A 23,590-nucleotide genomic window follows, 5' to 3' on the forward strand; every position below is an offset into this window, starting at 1 on the left:
AGATAAATTGAATTTATTTTGGTGAATACAGCATAGTTTACAATATTACGTACATTTAAAGTTGTTTAACAATCATTTAAAAAAATGTAACATTTAAAAGTAGCTTTTTAGTTTAAGTGTATACAATCATTCTTTGCAATCACTTTTTACCGAAATAGTGCTTATTCTCATGCCGGTGTGACACTGAAATTTTAGCTTGTGATGGGCTGCTGTTCGCTGGGGGAACTACGAACCTCATACTGCCGCCTCGCATTTCACTCGTAGATGAAAGTTGCCATGACTGACTCCATAACCTGCCCATGAACAAATACTGAGATTAGTTAACATATTTTAACATTAAAATGAACAAATTAAATGTAATTCAGTATTATAATGAATAAAATTAGTTTATGTTATGCAAGGCAAAAGGCGTTTGAGTAGAAAAATAACCCGGCATTAAAAATGACCCAGCAGCTTAGTTACAGAAAAACTACCCAGCACATGGGTAAAAAATATAAAAATAAACCATGACCCAACAAGCTGAACCCATATTTGGGTTAAAAACAAACAAGCATTTTTCAGAGTGCAGAAAAACTACGCAGCATGCAGCACCTGGGTAAAAATATTAAAAACAGCCCAATAAAATGACCCAACACGCTGAACCCAGCATTTGGATTAGAAAAAATAGCCCAGCATTTTTTTATGTAATGGGCTATACCTACTACTAAAAATTATGCAGAAAGTAAAAACAAACTAACAAACAAACAAAAAACAGTTCTATTAACTTAGCTCTTACAAAATAAGTTATAGTAAAATAGATAGTAGTTAGTTAAAACTAGGATTAATGTTAAAATGGCCTTCCACACAACTCCCCTCAGCAGTCTGTGCACAGGTTATAATGTTCTCCAATTTTCGTGGAAGATGCGAGGCATTCGTACAGAAACCAGGGTGCGTCAACAAGATTGCACTGATTTGACCTGTAACACGTAAGGAAAAAATGTAAATTTTCGAGACGCATTTTCAAACCTCACTGAAATCATTTAAAAGGGCGGCTAATATTTCCACACCACACCTGAAATGAAAAAACAAAAACAAATCAAAAACCAAACAAAAAACACTACTAACTCTAGCCTACTAACTTTTACTGGAAAAGGAAGTTGGGTAAATCGTAAGGCAAAATCTGTTCTTAAACATTATGTTTCTGATATAACTCAGTCGTTTCTGACTTTGTGGCTATTTTTTTGATAAATATCGCCACCTGGTGTCCATGCTAGGTATTCAGTTTTTTTCTACATCGTGTTTATATACTAGAAAAAGTCGTATGAAATTCTTTAGGTGAGCTGTTATTGGCAAATCAATTCTAAGACAACGACCAGAGCTGTTACTATTAAGAAAAGGCGTACTGAGGTAAACTATCATAGGCTGAAATGTTACAAGAATTTTCCAAACGGTAATCAGCTAAAAGAAGTAAGAGCTAGGCTACTAACCAACCAACCAAAAACACATGGACATCTTATGTTATAGATATTATGCAATCATCATTTGTTAAGTTTGACAACACATATATGATTGGGATGTTTCAAGGGATTGTCTAAACTGAGTAAAACGCAGTCATTTATATTAACTGTTTGTCCACTAGGTGGTAGATGTGTAATGGAAATGTTTGAAGAAATTTTACTGGGAATGATAATTGGCCTTATTTTTTAGTTTCCCATTTACCTATTTAGCCAGTAAAATGACTCAGAATGTAACATTCAGTCATGGACTGCTCTAACTGAAAGCTTTAAATAATGGCCTATTTATAGACTACTATTCTCCTAAGAACACTTCTTTTTAGCGTTAGCATGAAGAGAAAAATGAAGCAATGTACTGAGGCAAGCCATTTGTCTTTGTCTTCCTGAAGAGAAGTGAGGAGAAAAAACCGCAGAGCTCACTGACCTGAGAAAGAACGCAGTTTATTTATGGCATATCACAGCAAACACAGACACATCCATAAACACACTTGCTGGACTATATCTGTGGAATACCATTTACAACTGTATAAAATATTCACAGTTGACTGTACATGTTCATTATATTGTATGCACGCACACACTTACATCTTTCAGATTTTTGTCAGTAGTCCAGGGTTCCCCCCAGTGGGTGTGAGAGGGCAATGATGAAAGACTTGTGATGTGAGCTATGCTGCCCGCATGCCTGTGTCTGCAGTAGGGGAAAGATGTGCAACCCAATGTAAGCATATTTTTGTAAGACTCACAGTGATGACTGTTTACATTGGTCATAATTTTTGTTGGGAGAGCCTGTCAAGCAGTCAGAAAAATTATGCTGGAGTGATAAGACTGGAATTCGCACATAGCAAGTAGGTTTGTAAAACTCTCAGTGGGCACAGTAAAAAAAACTAACTTAAAACTTACAATCTGACCACCAGATTAATATCATATCATTAATATTATACTGGAGTCAGTTTTGTCACACAATCTCGTCTTATAGGGATATGACATCTACACTCAGTGTAACATTAAAACAGTACAAACGTAAGAAAGCGAACTTGATACATAAGCTCTTTTGAAGAAAGGTGGGCGGAAAGGAAAGATTATTTTTTTAGCATGTCAGAGAGGTTAATATACAATCTAACTTATAACAGTACAGTGTTCTAGAATCTGCACAGTAAATGTCTAAGCAAATCTATTGTGACATGTTGTGACCTTGTACAAGCCATGATAGGAAGATGCAAATTGGAAACAGAGACATGTAGGCTAGAAACACAAAGGCACAGCTGTTAGCTGTGACATTTTTAGGTTTCACAATGTTTAGACTAGTTTAACATTTAGTTTCCACATAATACTTTTTATTACATTTTCATTTTTATTTATTATTATTATTATTATTATAATTATTATTAATAATATTTTAACTTTGAATGAACAAAGTGTTCAACTGATAAATTTGCAATGGATTGGATTTACTTGGTTTACTTGGAACAAAATGTTATGAATATAATATGCAAGATAACAAGATAAAACAATTAAACAAGAACACGACTGTGCAGTTTGGAACTATCATCACAATCAAATGGACTTATTTATTTATTTAATAAACTAATTGATTAATTAATTTGTTTGTTTGTTGTTTGATCTTTGGCAGTAACGAAGGTGCTGGAATATAAAAACGGGCAGTCTGAATAATTGTTTTTCTGCTATCGTCGTATATTTGCCACAGAGTATTTATGTTGACATCTATATCAAACAAGGATTACTTGTCATTTTGTCAGAAAACTTTGGTAGTACATTTTAGGGGCCGTTCCACTGATCTATATAGATCGCTCATTGCGCTCTAAACTGCCGTTAGGCAGTGAAGCCACCGGAAGTGTTCTTACCGCCATCTTACTTTCCCTACCGGCAGAGAGCACCATTGACTCACAGTCAAACCGCTGACCTAAAATCACCCGATTTTAAGCGTATCAGTCACACAGGACTAGTTTTTATAATATGTATATGTACATTAATTTTTACTTTAAATGTTATCTGCGATGTTTATCGTCTTTTCGGGCAGGATAAGCCATGTTTTGAAATAGCTCAGGTGGGTGTGTCAGCTGCGCACTTGCCGACACAGTTAACTGTTACCACACCAAATATATTTCTTTATGTAAGAAATTATGCAGGACAAAATAAACATGAACGTATATCTCCTATTTGTATCTGAAATTGTTTTGAACAGCTGAGCCGCATCTCTATTCAAACACAGCTGTGTTCCCTTTATAAATGAACCTGCGTTTTTAAAGGAGTCACTGATTCAATTACACATTCGTAGACAGAGTCACTTGCTTCATTCCTGAATGAATGATTCAGCGATAAAAATCAGTGACTTACCGCCATCTGCTGACAATTAGTTTCATTTTTAAAGTTTCATTTTCATTTTAGCTTTTTTTTTTAAATCATTTGATATTTCTATATTCAGAATGTTGACATTTTTGTATTATTAACATTTATTATTAACATTTATCCCAACATGAATGTTATGTAGGCTGAATTAACAAACGTTTAAATCATTACCTGCTTAAAAATTGTTAACAAAATGATTGTTGAAATTTAGTCTGTACGAATAAAAACACTGTAACAAAACAGCATAAACAGTGATTAAACTAAGGCAAATTATAAGTATTCAAAGCATAAATGTTCATTCAGATTTCAGAATGAGCATTTTGTCATTTGTAAACATGGTAAACGTCCGATCACGTTCATCTGATGTTCGCCCCTGTAATGTATTTGAATGTAACTTTTTAATAAGCAGAGGGAGTTCTGGACATTAAACAAATAAACGTTTACATGCTTAGGACGTTTGCATTGTGAGAATGTACAGTGAGACGTCAGATATGAAAACGCTGACTAAGGTGATGTTTTCTCATTAAAATCGAATAATTTTCTATTTATTCCATAGAATGTTTGCGAGTACTAGGGCATACCAATATGGCGGCGCAGTGGCTTTACTTCTATGAGGTCATGAGCAATCCAGTTCTCTATTATAGATCAGTGGGCCATTCACATATCGCGTCTTTTGCGCTCAAGTTCGTTATTTCACATGTAGAGGCATGGCAGCTGCGCTCATAACGGAAGCGACGCGGTAGCGACGCGCATGCGGTGCAACGCGCTCGGTTTTTTCAGGCGCGTCCTCGCCGCATCGAGATGAAAACATCTCAACTTTTCAGAATGCCACCAGCGCACCGCGGGTCATGTGACAAGATTCAACCAATTAGCTTAATCATTTCCCGTAACAACATTGAAAGCTCGGCCAAGATGGAGAAACAGCTGATCATAGCTGTACATTTTTAAATAAGTTTAGTAGCAGAGCTACAGCAAGTGATTTTTAGTGCTGGAAATCCGTTTGTCCTTTGATGAAACTTCCGTGTCTTCATTGAGAGTGCGGGCCATGGTTGCTTAGCAACGGCAGACGCCACGCGTTTTTAGGCGCGATATGTGAAAGGCCCCTAAGGCGGGATACTACACGCATGGTGCCAGAAAGTTTCGAGTTCCGCTGCGCTTCGTAGTTAAAATCCGCAAACTGTGATTTTAATTTTCGCGCCATAAATGAAATTTACACAACTATTGCAATAGAACTAGTGTTCGGAGTTTATTTTAACATTTTTAACTAAAGGAGGAGACGCTGAAATAACAACACATCACTGAAATGGTCAAAGGCAAATGTTCTTGCCTCCAGCGTGAGGTAAGTGAATCTTTTTATTTATTTTTCTCTAAGTTGTTATAGGCCTACATATGCTAATAGAAGTGTTTAGGTTTTACGTTATATTTACAGGTGGACTGACTATAGTGATATACTAGGCTACTTTATCTCATAACTGTGGTGTATCTCTTTATTAAGCTGATAAGGTTTTATGTTTCCATTTTACTTTTCATTCTAACATTTACTTTCACTTATAAAAACATTAGGCTACTTAAAACCGAACAACATAACAGACACTTAGAGAAAAGTAAAACAGGCAGTTTAGCATACACTGTGTAGCTGGCATCACAGAACACAAACAAAAGAGTACTGTTACATTATTAGTGAAAAAATGTGTATGTAAAAGTATTTTTTTGTACAAAATTTACAAGTATAAAATCATGATGATATGTAATGAATAATAATAAAAAAAAACAATCAAATCTTATTTTACATCAGATGTTTTACATAGAGACCTTTGCTTGTATTAAAACATCAGCAATACACTTTTCAGTAATTTGGTTCAATGTACAGTTTACTGTGCAACATCATTATTAACAAATCTACTGTGCAAATGTATACGGGCTTTTAAGAATAAAATGTATAAAATTGTAGTCCAGTGTATCTGAATCTTCTAAAAGTCAGGTGATGTAGGCAGTTTTTATATGGCACAGTCATCTTGAGAGCAGGGGCTGAAAGCGGAGCTCCGTAGGAGATCCAGACAGTTGACAAGGATGAGGGAGCCTGTGATGTGCCTCCAGCGCTTGGTAATGGGGTTCTTCATTTTGTCCAGTCCAGTGTGAAGTTCCTGAATCACATCCCTGTAACTGTCCCCAATTTGGGCTGCCCATGTGACCAGGAAGTCATAGGCAGGTTTCCACATGGCCTTTATGAAAGTAAAAGAAAGTAAAGATTAATTTGAGTTTGATATGTAAACCTGCATTAATGTGACATTTAAAATATCATCACCCAGTAAGTACAAGAGGAAGTTCATAATGTCATCAATTGTTGGTAGAACATTTAGGTTCCTCTTCTGAGCTGGATGCAAAAACACTATAGTCACTATAGTCTGTCACTGCTCTACAATCTAAGCCAGGTCATAAGCATTTCAGTGTAGATAAAACTAAGCTGTGCATACAGACTTGACACTTCTTTTTCACCGTGATCTCATTAGAAAACATTAGTATTTTACAAGGCGGCATGAGTATTTCTTGTGTGACTTCACATTATGTGATTCGTACAAAAATGTACAACTTATATAAAAGCATAAAGGTCCACCCCAATGAGGCTGAGTAAATAATGACAAAAAATTCAGGTTTCAGTGAACTATTTCCTTGAATGCTTTTAGTGTTTGTTTTACCTCACTGTCCAGTTGTCCCCTGCTGTCTCTGTGTGGAGCTTCATATGCTTCCATCTGCTGCCGGGACACTTTAGCCAGTCTCTCAGCAAGCTCCCTCCAGCGACCTGCCACCTCCACCGCTGTGGTCAACAGTACAAAGTCCATGACCAGCCGTGCCACCAGCCCCCTGACAGTCCATCTTCAGCAGAGCCTGAATGACAGATAAACAGTCAGACAGTGAGTTTATGATCACCAAGCCACTATGCAAAGATTATAACTCTGCTTGATGTCACTATGTTTACAGTCACAAAATGAATAATGCTACATGTTTGAATCCTCACGTGTTTTGTAATATCAAAATGTTAGATAATGATTACTAATGAATCCCTACTCAGAAATATGACTTCAGAGAGAGCTCTAACCATGTGTAATACTGGTTATAGGTTAGGATGCACAAAATGTGGGATTTTGTTGTATCGCTATTGATAGATATTGACTTATTATGGATATTTAATTGTGCATTTTATTATTATTTTTTTACATTTAGATAACTTAGACAACTTACAGGATCGTGTAACACTCACTTAAATTTATAATTAAATAATGCTGTTAAAGGAATACTTCACCAAAAAAATGAAACTTTCATTTACTCACATTGATGTTTTTACAAATCTGTATTACTCATTCTTAAAAGAAGATAATTTGAAGATGGTTTTTATAACTGTCTTTATCTATACAGTGAAAGTCAGTGGTGTCCAAAACCACACTGAGAAAAAAAAAATATATATAAATTTTATATATGTATATATAAAAATATATATATACATATGTGTGTGTGTGTGTTTTGAAAACTGTTAAACTGTTTTGCTGCTTGTGCTACAATGTTGAAACTGTTATGCTGCTTAATATTTATTTTTTGGAACCTGTGATACTTTTTTCTTTGATTAAAAAAGGTTAAAAGTGAACAGCATTTATTCAAAATAGAAATGTTTTCTAATAATAAGTTACTTTACTATCACTTTTTATCCAATTACTTCCTCCTTGCTGAATGAAAGCATTAATTAAAAAAGTTCCCAAACTTTGGAATTGTAGTGTATATTGTAACACACAATTACTATTTTGAATAAACACTGTTCTTTTAAGCTTTTTATTTATCAAAGATTCCTGAAAAAAATATCACAGGTCCCAAAAAATATTAAGCAGCACAACTGTTTTCAACATCGATTATAAATCAGCATATCAGAATGATTTTTTTTAAAGGATCATTTGACACTGAAGACTGGAGTAATGATGATGAAAATTTAGCTTTGTTTCACAGGAATAAATAATATTTTAAAGTATATTAAAATAGAAAACTCTTATTTTAAATTGCAATAATATTTTACAAAATGTTAAATACATACATACATAATCTTACATAAGTATTATGTATTACATACATATCTTTTTTTGGAATAGAATGAGGGTGAGTAAATGATAACAGAATTTTTATTTTTAGGTCTATCCGTAACTATCCCTAAACATCTAAAATTTCAATTTTAAAATAAATTTTGTCATATAATGTTAATATGCTGTTGTCATGCATAAATTCTCTTTAGCATTTATAAACTATTTATTTTATTTAGCATTTTATTTTTCATTAAGAATTGACTGTAAATATTGACCATTTGTTGACTATCACTATCAGCTATAACATAAAAACGTTAGCAGTATATTAACCTCGGCCATCATTTTAATCCATTTGCATCCCTATTTACACCAGATATGCTTGAAATGCCCAAAAAGCATGACATTGAAACTATACAAACAGCCTTCAAATCAAATCTTATGAAATTAGTAGTTTGTATATTTGTGTACCATTGTTGATATCTACCGTCATAATCTCATACAAAGTCTTCTATTTTAAAAAGTGTTTTGTTGGTTTTTTTTTTCCTTCTCAGTGGTTGCTAAACCCTGTTCTAATTAGTAAACTTCAACAAGAGTACACAACAACACAAACTGCAAAAGTGAGTTTGTTAGTGGTCTAAGCACCGCCTCAGAAGATCCAGCCCAATCCAGAGCTCAAGTCATCAAGCTGGGCACTTTGATAAATGTGGCGATATGCAGGAAGCGACGTGCATGCTCCTGTGAGCACAGTATAATGAGAGTGACTCCGGGCCCCTTGGACAAGGGAAATGTTAGGGAGGAATATCCGGCCGTTCTGTTGGCAAGTGTTCTGTCTTATTAACATGACCTTCTTTTCTCCCCTGAGAGTTTGGCGTGACATTTAAAAAACTGAATAAGGACTTACATTCACCGCGCCTTGTGAATATATGACGTTCGCTGATCTGTCTGAAACTGTTATCTGATGATGACGGCATGTGACATTTACACTTTCTTAGTGCTTGCTTTATACAACAAAGAATAGAATCAGTCTTTCTACATGTGCCAATTCATTTTAAATATATTATTCAGAAATGCAGGTGTTCTTCATATGCTCAAAATATGTTCAAATGCACAGACACACAACATCAGCAAGTGTTTAAAAGTTACACGCCCTGAACCCACTAATCTCTGATTTCAGTTCCATGGCTTGGAATGTTTGGAATGACAGGAAGTCTGCTTTAAGGGGGAGGAACACAGCGCTGATGCCCCAGAAGACCTGTTAAAGGTCTGGCTCCAAACACAGCAATGAGATAGCGGGAGTCTTGGATGGGTTCCCTCTTATCAAAGATGCTAGTTCTATAAACAAACAGGAAGGTATGTCAATTACTTCTACATTAGGCAGTGCTAAAAGAATCGTGATCAGTACCATTTTCACTTTTCTGTGCCACTCACTGTCTGGATGCAAGTGAAAAAGAAGCGTATTGTGTGAATGTAACACACTGTGTACACATTGATTGTGTGTATTAGTCAAAGAAAGATAAGGCCTTTCATGTGCACCTGTTTCCTGAGGGGTCTCACACCTGACCCCTGTCACGGTCAGAAAATTATAAAGTAAACCCTCCATAGACATAGTAGTAATAGAAAGCCAAACAAACTCTACACCCTCTCTGCTCCGATTTGTGACTATCACAGAATCCAGAACCAACTGATAATGCCTCAGATGAAGTCAAGTGGGGCAAGCTGAACTGCTGTAGAAGTTCATCTATTAATGGGTACGAAATTAGCAGTAGTGTTTCTGTTATCATTTTGAAATCTAATGAGAAAGGCAAATTATTATTTTGATGTTTTGATCATTTCACTATTTTGCCCACAAATATGCCAAGTTTTGTTCTCTTCATTGTTCCTTTAGACACCTCACAAAATTTCTATTAATATGCTGCATCAGTAACAAGACATCTGCACAAAATTGCAATAAAACAAATCATATCGGAGAAAAGGAAGCTAAAGTCTGCTAAATTGGAACAAGTAATTTTGTACTTAATGCACTTTAATTGTGTGGAAGTACTGCTGAGGTTTAACTAAAGATATAGTTAAGTATATTTGATTGTGCTAAAGTGGAACTATTGCACACTTTAGGTGTACTTTAAATATCTTGCATTTAAAGACCGATGTTATTCAAAGATCATAAAATCCTCATCAATAATGATATAAAACACATTTTAGGCTTAATAATAAGAAATGTACATTGTGTACAAGTAGTACTCCAAATAAAATTTAATTATGATTTTTATATGTGACCCTGGACCACAAAACCAGTCATAAGGGTCAGTTTATTGAAACTGAGATTAATACATCATCTGAAAGCTGAATAAATAAGATTTCCACTGATGTATGGTTTGTTACAAGATAAGACTATTTGAAAATCTGGAATCTGAGGGTGCCAAAAAAATCACCTTTAAAGTTGTCCAAATGAAGTTCTTAGCAATGCATATTATGATGAATATCTAAATGAAACATGATCTTTACTTAATTTCCTAATGATTTTTGACATAAAAGAAAAATCGATAATTCTGACCAACACAATGTATTTTTGGCAATTGCTACAAATATACATGTGCTTTTTAAGACTGGTTTTGTGGTCCAGGCTCACATATCATTAACTCTCGAGCAATATGTCAGGAAAAATATTAATAGATTTAAAATATTCTTAGTATGAAATAAATGTATTTTAAATATATTACTTTTTTACTAGGGTATTATTATTTTTTACTAAAATTTTTTTTTGACAAAATCAAAAAGTGCAAAAAGAAAATGTGCAGATGCACAAAAAAAAAGCAAATGATTCACTGAACTTTCCTCAGTGCTTTGAGCCTCTTTTTGAGTCTCCATGATTTATTTATACAGGGTGGGCCATTTATATGGATACATCACACATCAAACTTATTGGGAATTTCACAAGAAAAACAATGGTGTGCTTGGTTTTAACATAACTTTATTCTTTCATGAGTTATTTACAAGTTTCTGACCACTTATAATGTGCCACAAACAGGACGTTAATATCACCAACCATTCACATTTTATTAAGGTGTATCCATATAAATGGCCCACCCTGTATATTTATTTTTGCTGTGCAGATTCTTTGTTACTAATGACTCATTTGTTTTGCATCAGTGTACCTGGCTAATTTTGTCACAGAAAAGTTTCTTTCTTTCTTTCTATTAATGTTCTGCCAAATTTAAACAGTTCTAAAGTTATTATTAATTTGGCGTATAAAATGTACACATTTAAATTTATGCACTAGGTCATTTTTTATCTGAAGTAACTTGTAGTGAAGTCTGGCTACAAATTTTGGTCCCATTTTATATTAGGTGGCCTTAAAATGATTAATTTACATTTAAATTAATAATTTCATATAATGCACTTACTATGTACATACATGGTTTTACATTGTACTTTTATTTAAAAAATATCTTCATGTAATTACATCAGTAATTAATTTCTACATTTAAAGATACACTATTAACCTATCCCTTACACTTACCACCAAACCTGTCCCTAACCTTACCTGTATCCCACCTCAATAGCAGCAAAAGTGTTTTGCAATAAAATATGAACACCATAAGTACACTGTACTTATTTCTTGATGTAAATACATAGATAAGGCCACCTAATATAAAGTGGAAACCAAATTTGTAATCAGTATATGTTCCCTGCAAATCTAATTTACTAGTATTGTTAGTGTCATGATCTACAGTTTTGACCTGCTACATGATTAAAGCTGTAATTTACTGCATACAAAGCCTGTGTGAGCAAATCAGTTTGTTTTTTATATTGTTAATCAGTGCAGCAATTCTTTACATTCATAAAACATAACGTGAATTAGTCAGCGCACTCATACATTTGCTTAGCTTTGATTTAACACTGCTGAGTACACTAGATATAATCACAGCAGGATGCAGCTTACATTAAGACGGTTGAGCTCAAATTCAACTTATTACTTATTCTTTACATGTTTTTCTTTTGAATTCCTTTTCTTTAACATCTCATTTTATGATCGTACTTATACTCCATTATCTTCCCTCTTCCTGCCTCTTGCAATTTCCTTTTATATAAGCTGACCATTCCGTCTTCTGTTTATAAGCTATTGTCAGAAATCACTGACAGTTTATACAGTACCGCTCTCATGCTCTAACAATAGGCTAACGGAAATGGGAGGATACCAAGGAAAGCATTGCAACTGGAATTTATACTGAATAAAAATGGAATTACAAAGTTCTCTAATGTTGTTCAGTCATGATGTCAATTTGTAGGCCAGCCCGAAAGACTAATTCACCACAGATTCCTTTGGGAATTACTAATGGGTTTCAAAAATCACGTTTGACTGTGTGTAATTTATTTTGTAGAACAAAACAGGAAGGTCTCTTCATGTAATGTTAACCACAGACCTCATTTTATTCATAAATCAAACCCCCCTAAGAAATTCCAGAGGGAACCCATTGCTCTAAAATGCTAATTCTTCTCTGTGCAGAAAGTGCAAGTGCTTTATTCAGATGTGCAGAGAATTGCGGATGCATGTCTGTTAGCAATCTCCTGGCAATGGATTTGTAGGTGTGGGAGGTTTGTGTAGTTCAAGGCGTCTCTTGTTCCATATTGGATGCTCCTGTGTAGATTCTAACAATAAAAAAGGAAACATCTGCACAACTAAGATTCTCCTTCAACACGTTCACATCTTCCGGCTTTTTCACTCCCAGGTCAGTTGTCACGTTTGAGATGGTCACAGATGACCCTTCCTAATTTTAGTTAATGAAGAACATGTGTACCTGACATTCATTTAGCCTGATTTATGATATAAGCAACAATATGATGTTCTTAAACACACAGCTTACATGATATATGATTAATTTAATCACACTATAATAGTGTTTTGAGCTGATGTTGTTTCAGCGCATTGTCCAGCGCCTGCCTACCTAAACCTGTGCGTGTCTGTGCATTCTTTCATGTGATCTGCGTTGCTGCATGTTGATTTGATTTTTTTTTTTAATGTATTGACAGATCTGGTTTAAATATGTATGACTTAAATTTGTGATTTTTACTTAGAGAATCTTCAGTTTGAGCTCTCTCTGATATAGACAGTTTTTAGGCGATTATTGCAGAATGACTAATGCGATTTATATAATTGATATTTCCTTGAGAAAACATCCTGCTTCAGGTTCCTCTTGACAAATGTTTTCACATGAGACTTTATTGGCACAGTTGCACAGAGTGGTTAAGGCAGGTGATAACCAGACAAACCTGCATCTTAGCACATTATCCATCGTCATAATATTTGAGATTTAATGTTTTTCATTCAGTTTACTTAGGAGTGGTTACTATATTGATTATATATTGTTCTGATTCAGGATAGCATGCAAGTGGGTAGCTGGTAACTTTAAAATGTTTATCACTTGGTCTTTGCTTTGAATCTCAAGAGTGTGTGACAAATGCTTTGAGTAATGTTATGAAATATTTATTTGACAATCTCTGGTATAAACTAGAGAAATTATATATTATTCATAGTTTAATTTATACAAATCTGTTCATTTTGCAAAACTGAAAAGATCGGAGTAAAACCTCCAATCACAGCAGCAAGGTCAAACTCCAAGCAAGGTCTTTCACACCAATACATTTTAATTTAAATTTTGATGTCATTAATTTTTAAATTCTGGAAATTGCATGCAGCTTAATTAAGGTTGTATAATTTTTAGTAATGACATTTTTTGTAGATAGGATATATTTCTGTTGTTGACTTTCGACTTGTTGACTTTTTAAAAATGTCGCTCTTCTCTTGTCTCTCTTTGCAGTTGCAAGGCTTATAAATATTAAATGTATGCATGTGTATATATTTTTAAGATAGTTTGAAAAACCTCCTATAAGTTAATCAAACATGTTTATACCCTTTTAAAATAGTTTCTATAAAGGTGCCCTCAGTACACAACCAAGTTTAGCTGAGGAATCTAAGCTATGTCTACATTCATCCGGACACATTTTGGTACAATATGTGTCACATGACTAAACATACATCATCGTTTTCAAAAGTCTCCATTTTCACAGTCCATACTACAATGCAAAAATGGTGTTTTCAAATTTACCCACTTTGGAGAGAGTTTTCAAAAAGCTCAGATTTCCTTGACAAAACCGCCATCTCAGTGTGGATGGAAAGCCAAAACGGTGTGAAAAATATGCATGAATATGGAAATATGTGCCTCTATATACATTTTTGCAAAACTGAAAAAACATACCCATATGTACGAATCACTGCAGTTTCCAGTTGAAATGAACACTAAACAACTTTTATTCTATTTTACACAAAGTATGATTTACACACAGAGTTTTGATCACACAATTATGTACAGAATATTATATTATGGCTTCAAAACTATTTTAACATCCTACGCAATTTGAAATCTGATACTTTTGAACGTTGTCGTCATTTATAGTCTACAGCTTCATGTGAGTGAGTTTTCTAATTCAGTAGGTTTGCTCGGTAGCTCACACAATACGTGTTGCACTTGAGTGATGAACCTCTGGTACGAACCCCGTGAAACTTTGGTGCGCTCAAATCTGCATTAGAAAGTAAAAATAGCATGTCTGCATCAACAGATGCGTTTTTATATTACTTTTGCATTTGTTAACACTATCGGGTAGGTTTAGGGTTGGGTTTGGTGTAGGGGATATTTCCAACACGGTAGAGCATTAACCTTTAGCTACACTCCCCGGATATTTGAATTCTGAACAGCTGCAATACGTACATCAAGCAGTGTAATAAAAACAGCAATATGTGCCTGTACTAACGTAATAAAAATGTGCTAGAGTCAAATATTGAATGTGTGTTTTAGAGCCATTCTCTGGTCATTTCACTTTGAAACTGCCGCAAAACGTGTAGTAAGGTATGTAATTATGGCAAAAATGTATTAGTGTGGACAAGGCCCTACTTTCATGTCAAAGCTTACCTTCATGAGTTCCTTCTGAAAAGACTTCCTCTCCTTGCCATCAGCTGAGTTGCAGTCTTCCTTGAGCTTCTCAAGGACACAAGCCACTTTTTCAGGCTCACTTTCTGGCTCTGTCCGACAGAAATGTGTCAGAGGCAGATTGACGTAGCCCAAAGTGTCAGCAAACACTCTCCAACTCGCCACATTTTCCATCAGTATTGTCCGCACAGATGCGTAGATGTATGTCAGGCACATGCAGGGCTTTAGGATCTGCTCTAAAAGGATTGTAGTCGTAAGATCAGGCCCTTTGAAATTTACAGGTTTGACTTTTCCCATGATCAGAATGTTTTTTGCATGCACCAATCCAATTCTTCCGTGGTAGTATCCGATGTACCACTCTTTGGTCCATAGATGTCCTTTAAGTTTTATTTTTTCCTCACTCAAAAGGGCCACTACGTCGCCTTTAAGATACTCAAGCAAATACAGGCTTTTGGACTGTCTTATAACAGTTTTCAGAAACTTAGCAAATTTGAGGTTTTTGACTAGTCTGTCCTGAAACACAGGGAACTTTGTGGTCGCTGCAAGAGGAGAAAGTATGATTTTGTTCACTTCCTTTTTCTTAAGGAAGCGCCTTTGAACGGAGCTTCTCGTGCTTGTTTTTGGTGGTGGGGTAGGGGTCTGGACGCAAAACTGGGCCAAGATACAGTCCTTATCATCCTTAACCTGAATACGCAAAGTAAAGTCTGAAATCTCAGTTGAATCACGTGCTGCGATCATGTAGACAAGGCGGGCCACTTTGCCAAGTTTGATCTGAAATCCCCTCATGGTTCTTGCCTGTTCATTGGCTCTCACTTCAAAATTAGACATGTTCGGATACACGCCAACCTGAAGGTCTTGAGGTTTTGTTAGTACAAACTGGTGCTTTCCCCAGAGTTGGAGGACAACAGGTGGAGTTGACTGTGAGTGCTTTTTTACGTCGCTCACTAGCAATGTCTTTGGGGCACAGTCATGGCCAAAAATGGCCACTACTGTCTTGAATGACGGATGGATGTGTTTTGGCCCGTATACCCCAAGAGTGACCTTTTTTACAACATGTTCCCAGACCGTGTTGTATGGGGCCACCGTTTGTGCTTGGGCAACTACGGAGACATACATGCAAGGCTCTAAATTGTCCAGAGTCACTTGAACTGTGTCTCCATACATGTATACATGTGGAATCGGGACATACGGACCTTCCTTGAAGTCACTTCTCACGCACACCACCTCTGCAGTTTTCCGGCTCTCTATCTTCACTACAACAGACACCTTCATCTCTAAGGTGACTGGGGTCTTTGTTTCCATGTTACTGAGTTTTACTTCAACCACTGGACTTACGGTGGTACACCTATCATTATTAAGTTCCAATGGTGGGTCCAGAAGGGCCTTCAGCGATATCTGTTGAGTCTCACCTGGTGCAACATGACCTTCAGGAATATGTATACTGATAGTGGTATCTGGCAGCTCCACAGCACCACCAGAACTGTCCAAATTGCACACAATGTTGGTCTCGATTGGCTGGGTTTGCCCCCAACCTGGGTTTTGTCCAATGGAGTCCAGGTCGTGGCAGGATCGTGTAAGTTTGCGGTGATTTAGCCATGCTGTTTTGAAATCCTCTCTACTTTGATAATGCTCAGGTTTGGGTGACTTCATGCCACCCAAAAAAACTCAACGAACCTTGATTCCCATCAGACAAGGACTGCAAGACAGACAGTTCTGACATGCTGTAGCAACGCTTGCTCCTAAAAAACGGATTGTCTCTCCGAAAATTTGAGCCAATCCCTGACCCAGGGCTAATACTGTTTGTATCAAACAGCCCACTTTCAAAACCATTAATATTAATAGTGCTGCCGGTGTTTGAGATGGGAGGTGAGAGATTATCAAAACATAAAGCTTTTGCTGAATTCTGATTGCTGTTTTGGTCAGGGATGCCTTGCAGCGTGCCATTTAGGAAAGGGTTAGTTGACATCCGTTTATTAACAAAAGGATTTTCGTTTCTAGATTCTGTGGTTTTGGCAGACCCTGTCCACTCCTCTGAGATATTCATTTCTTTCACTCCCTCAGAAATGTCACTTAGGCTGTCAATCATGCCGCTATCACTAAATGTTGAATCGCGATAATTGATCGGCTGGACGTAAGCAGCTGGGATGTATCCCATCTCTTTACTGTTGTGTGCATACCACCACTCTCCACCTGATGTGTCTATAACATAAAGACAGTCTCCCTTTGAGAACTTGAGTGTGGTAAAGCTGGATGGACAGTAATCCTTAATGGCAATCACTTCCCTGACAGCTCCAAATGAGCCAGTAGCATCCAGTCGTAAGGCACTAGGTGAAGGCCCTGTTAAAAAAAAAAAAAGTAAGTGAGGAGGAAACTAGAAGTTAACAGTATGCTGTATTATTCCTTTTCCACCAGCATGAACCAGGTGCTAGATCAGAGCCAGTGCTGTTGTCGGTTCGGAGTTGGTTTGACCAGCGAGCCTTTTAAGAACTGGTTTGCCTTTCCACGGCCTAAAGAGCCACCACAGTGCCAGGTTTTACGTTACTGAATAGCTGCTATTTCAAAAATGGTGGTTGAAAGTTTCTTGTTGGACATGGTAACCCCGCTCCCAGCACCTGATACAAGCGGTTTTTAATTCTAGACCTGCAATGTTCTGGTGCTACTTATGAACCACTTATCTTGCTTCAGATCTGGTGCTTTGGATGCTGAAAGACAAAGAACCAATTTGAAACTAGGCTCTGGCTCCGAACCAGCATTCAAACTGGCTTGGTGGAAAAGGGGCATGTGAGGTTACAATAAGAAAGGAAACCTTTAACATCTGTAAGGGTGGCCTCTGACACTCCTTCACTGAGATCGATAAGTGCACCCTCAGATCTGCAGCGAGGAAGCACAGTGTTGTTGTTTGCTGTTCGAATGCGATGGGCCGCCATGGTGTGTATTGCTACTGAACTCCACTTCTTGTCTCAAGTTTTTCTTCCCATGTTTGTTTCAGTGTGAGGGATCAATGGCCTTCCATAAAATCTGTCACAAAGTAAAGGTGAAAAGACATTATAAATGTGCTTTTTTTTCTTATTTCTGCTGAACGTGTTCTTTGAGTAAATTCAATATTGTTTGCACAATAACACCACCAGAGATGAACCAGGAGTTCAAGAAAATGAAAAGGATAAATTCTAAGAATTTCACAGGAATATTCATAAGCTTAAAACATCTTTAGTTGTCAAATATTTCTAAAGAACATATTCATTTTTTCTAATGTTAATTAGCAGTTATGTAACAGTCCTTTTCTGATTAAAAAGTGATAAAAACAAGCATTCATCAACAAGGATTACATGCTGCTGACTGTGATGACTATAATTTTTTCATTCAGTGTTAATCAGTAATTTAATCACAGTAAGATTAGTCATTGTAGTGTAGGGTGACCAGACGCGCCGTTTTCCGGGAACACAATCTATGTGCGCAGCGCAAACAGCCAAAATCTGGTTGTTTTAGGCAGCATAGAAATCCTGACCAAAACCAAGCCGGAAAATGGCACGTCTGGTCACCCTATTGTAGAGCAACTTGTACAACACTTTCCATATTGGTCTACATTAGGCACATAAGGTAAATTTCAAGTTTATGGCCTCGTTCCTCTTACCCTAAACCTATGAGCATTGATGGGAATGTTACTTTGGAAATGTAATAGGTTACTGTAGTTGTGGGTTAGTGTGGCTGGATCGCTCTTTTCTCTTTACTGTTATCATTGGCATATTGTCAAAGTGTCTAATTCTAACATTTGGTAATATTTCTATTCAAAATCGTGATTGCTCGATTTACTGTGGCAAAGCATTAAATTTGACTTAATCTATAAAACTTTTTCTAAATTTGCATTTACATTTAGCCATTTAGCAAACACTTTTATCCAAAGCGACTTAAATAAGGACAACAGAAGCAGTCAAACCAACTTTCAAAATCCTTCATTTCTAGAATTAAAATTTTAATAATTTAATTTCAAAGCACAAAAATCCCCACCACAAAATCAGACTTCAGCACATCTTTTTACTTTGAGGTCATTCTGAGAGATTTAAATTCATAACAAGAAATAGTAAATAATAATAAAATAAGTATTCAGACATAACCCCCCTTTGTAATCGTTAACATTTTCATAAGTAACTGTAATTTAATTACACATTTTTTCTTAGTAACTGACTGTAACAGATTATAGTTACATTTATTTTTGTAATTAAATTAGGCTACGTAACACCATAACGTGTAAGTTACTCTGCAACACTGCCTATGGGAGTCCACACTTTGCCGCTACATGTCTTAAAGTACGGCTAATAGGGCAGAAATATTTGTTCATGTCCAGACACGTCTACCATATTCATAATATCCAGTTGAACACAAACAGAGAATAAAAGGCCCTGGTCTCTACGAAGGTTTGCACAACGAATTGCCTATATGGCCTGAAATCAAAGTCACTACATTTCTTTCCCTTTTTTAAAAGAAATGTTAACCATTATACTTCTATTTATTTTATTGTATTTTTGTGCAGTGACTTATGTTATCTAATGATTGCTTTAAGTATTGCAATGTGATTGAATTATTTATTTATACATAAAGGTTCCATCTGAACTGCTTAAAGTGCACACTATGCAAGCTTAAGGATCAAACGTTGCTTGCTTTCAGTAATCAAAAGTAGGATAGTGTTTGAGTGCAACTCAGCATCCTCTTAAGTCTGATCATGAACTATAAAGGCTCTCCAGCAATACACATCAGTGGTTTCCATAGCTACCACCTTGGGGAAGAAAGCACACACAGTGAATCGCCTTTAGAGAAAAAGCACAGCTGTAGCCTACTGGGAAGGTCTCACGCACAACAGTCTGACATGTTTTGAACTACTAACTAATGAAATCCAGCAGATTATCACTTAAAGTAATTACTATGTGTTTAGACTCTTCAATTTGTTTTAAACCACAGAGATTCACCATTTAGGCTACCTTATTACTGGTAAGGGGTTACAGTTTTTTATGTAATGCTATAAGATTGATTACACAGAAATATATCATATAAGGAGCAAATATGGTCTTAAATGATCAGCAAATGGGTAATTGTAATGCTGCAAAAAATAATTATATGAGAGATATTGAAAATTATTTGATTCCTCAGAACTAGACAAAATGTTTCTTAAAATCGCATGGTAAAATTGCTGTTGTGGGTGCAGCCTGACTTGAAACAGATTTCACTTTTATTTATTTATTTATTTACGTGTGTGTGTGTGTTTATAGGGCTGCAGGATCTGCTCTGTGAAAGACCGATTGTTCCACCTTTTGTTTCAGAAACTTAGAGGAAGTGCCTGTGAAATAAGGATGTGCCTGTGCTACATTTCCCAAAACTTATATTGCACAATCATATTTTAGCAAACACCTTCAGGATATGTTAGGATATACCGGTCTGTAGCGTCAAGAGAATGTCAGTGCATATTGTTAAATGAAATGTTAATGTCATAGACCTTTAGGCATCAGTGGACATATTCAGGACTGAACTTGTCTTTCAAGCATGCAGAATATTGAAGCATGACGGCTGCTTTTTGGTGACATGGCTTTATACAATATTTAAACAGTATGAATTGCTAAAATACTGCAGTTATGTTTAACCCTGCGCCAAATGAATTAATTAAAAAACGAAAAAATGAAAACTTTTCTGTCAAGTATGTCAAATACCTTCTAGACAGATTTCAAAACATTTGCACCATGTTTCATTGTAAAGTATTTTCCCATATATCTCAAAAATGTATGTTGATGACTTATGAGGTGAAATGGGGAAGGAAATCATGTTCAGACTGTTTGATTAAACATTAATTCTGCGGAGCCAGTATATATTATTTAAGATGAGCTTCTTAGTAGTTTGACATGAGAGGATTCCTGAAGGTTTGAGTACTGATGCTAATAAAATTTGCATCGGTTACAGTTACATTGATCAGTCTAAAATATGATGCATAATAAATTTTCTGCCAATTCTCTAGTTATTGCGCAGCTGTAGGCTAAATGCGAGTTTTAAACTCTGAAACAGCGAGTTCAGATTCTGTATAAGATAAAAGACTGTCTCCGGTGGGTGGGTGAAACTCAGACAAGTTGAAACGGATTGTGAAAGAAAGAGATGAAGATATTCAGAAGACCTACACACTCACACAGGCAATTTCATGCGAGTTTCAAGTGTCAAACACGGTTTTAAAAACCCATAAACGCGATCTAAAGTGTCAGAAACAGAAACAGTTGTGAGTTCAGCTATAAGTTCAGCAAGGAAAGTGGCAAATCAGTGGTAGATAGCGACACGAACAGCAAAACAACACTAATCGACGAAAACCCCGACGAGGAAATAAAAGCCAAAAAAATATTCATTACACTTACTTTTTTTGAAGATGCAGTGAGTCTCTTGATTGTGGACCGTTATGAACGGCTGCCGTGAGCGCGCGTCTCAGCCTCAAGTGCTTCACTGTACAGTAGGAGAAGCTACGTGACGTCATCAGTCAGGAGGAGTCCCGGACAAAAAAATACGGACAATCCCTGTGACTCCTTACAGCTTTTAAACTGTCGTAATATGTTATACGGCAAGATTTATTGCGTTAAGGTATACACTTTTACACAATTGTAGTTCTTGCGTTTTATTTCTTTCTTTTTTTTTTCAGGATGGCATGTTTACATTTATTAGATACATTTATTAAATCCTGCTCATTTGTTAATAGTCTGATTTTATTTTAAGAAGGCCTCATATAGTGCCCTAGTTCAGTGAGCTTTGCAAATTACGACCGCATTTTTAATACACTGGCAGTCACTACAGAAGTTGCGACATTAAAATTAGACCTAATCAGCTCATCAACTTCAATCCTTTTGGGGAATATATCTAGGCTAAATATAAATATCTGGCGGCACCTGGTGGGCATTTAACATATAACCAAGCTGTTATGTGTAAATTTCGAGCATGCACAGGCTGGCCTTTTCAATCAGCTGTGAAATACACCTTCAGAAAAGTGTTTCTTTTATGGACATATTTCTCTCTGTTAGGTGTCCCCAAAACCAGAGCAGTTTCTGCTTCTGGAGATCTACATATGTGCCCCTGGACCACAAAACCAGTCATAAGTGTCAATTTTTCGAAATTGAGCTTTATACATCAGCTGAAAGCTGAATAAAGAAGCTTTCCTTCGATGTATGGTTTGTTAGGATAGGACAATATTTGATCGAGATACAACTATTTGAAATCTGGAATCTGTGGGTGCAAAAAAATCAAAATATTGAGAAAATCGCCTTTAAAGTTTTCCAAATTAAGTTCTTTGCAATGTATATTACTAATCAAAAATTAAGTTTTGATGTATTTACAGTAGGAAATTTACAAAATATCTTCATGGAACATGATCTTTACTTTATTTCCTAAAGATTTTTGGCATAAAATAAAAATCTATAATTTTGACCCATACAATGTATTTTTGGCTATTGCTACAAATATACCCCAGCGACTTAAGACTGGTTTTGTGGTCCAGGGTCACATATATGGGACTACACACCGAGATTCTCAAATTCTAATTTGGGGTTGTTGTGTTTGAGCTCATGTGGAACTAAAAGCTGCAGGGAAGCAGATATGCAGCCCTGAAAATAATCAGCTGTTAAGTTGCACAGATAGGGTACGACCACAAGATGTCATCCAAAACCAGCTAATAGAAAGTTTTTGCTGTTGTTGTTGAACCCCCTTTTTTAAATAGTTGTGTGCAAAAAAATAAAATTATAGTTATTTTGTTGAACAGCCTTTTATGTTATTGTAATTAGGCTACTGTAATTACACTAATGATATTAACATGGATATATGTATAGTACCAGTCAAAAGTTTTTGGACAGTAAGATTTTTTTAATGGTTTTTAAAGAATTCTCTTCTGCTCACCAAGCCTGCATTTATTTGATCCAAAATACAGCAAAAACAGTAATTTTGTGAAATATTTTTACTGTTTACTATTTATAACTGCTTTTATTTGTACATACTGTTAAATGTAAAAAAATAAAAAAATAATGCTGTGATCAAAGCTACATTTTCTGCATCATTACTTAAGTCTACAGTGTCACATGATTCTTCAGAAATCATTCTGATCTGCTGTTCAAGAAACATTTATTATATTATCAATATTTAAAACAGCTGAGTGATTTTTTTTTTCTTCAGGATTCTTTGATGAATAGAAAGATCCAAAGATCAGCATTTATCTGAAATAAAAAGCTTTCGTAACATTATACACAGTGTTGGGGAGTAACTAGTTACATGGAACGGAATTACGTAATTTAATTACAAAATTAATGTAATTGTAATTAGTTACAGTTACTGAGAAAACAAACACACCCACATACAGATTTAATTGACTTCTTTTATAAACTACATTGATTGCTCTAAAATGAGACACCAATGATTCAGGAGTTTAGGACACAGAATAGGACACAATAGCTGTTTTATTTCCTATTTGGGTTTATGCATATACTTCAGTTTTTAAGATTGATTGTTTTTTCCAAGGCATTGTTAGACGCCAGTGTTTCCTGTCATAACTATGTAAACATTTGATTTCAAAACCAGTATCATAGCTATTAAACTATTTCTTGTTATGATTTAAACTCTGTATTTAACCTCAGACTGATCTAAAATTATCTAAAAACAAGTAAATAAGAGGTGTTAAGCC

General features: G+C 35.7%; 1 protein-coding gene across 1 annotated transcript; it reads right to left on the reverse strand.

The window, feature by feature from the left end:
- Positions 1-4,986: 4,986 nt before the first annotated feature.
- Positions 4,987-21,378, reverse strand: sh3bp4 (SH3-domain binding protein 4). Its single transcript, XM_051120053.1, is given in 7 exon segments — positions 4,987-6,082; positions 6,557-6,721; positions 6,723-6,746; positions 14,890-16,563; positions 16,565-17,244; positions 17,714-17,925; positions 21,291-21,378. Coding segments are annotated over 6 exon segments (2,889 nt in total). The 5' UTR covers positions 17,835-17,925; positions 21,291-21,378; the 3' UTR covers positions 4,987-5,857.
- Between the last annotated feature and the right edge of the window lie 2,212 nt (positions 21,379-23,590).

The sequence above is a fragment of the Labeo rohita genome, chromosome 9, assembly GCF_022985175.1.
Source record: "Labeo rohita strain BAU-BD-2019 chromosome 9, IGBB_LRoh.1.0, whole genome shotgun sequence".
In the NCBI taxonomy this organism is placed as follows: domain Eukaryota; kingdom Metazoa; phylum Chordata; class Actinopteri; order Cypriniformes; family Cyprinidae; genus Labeo; species Labeo rohita.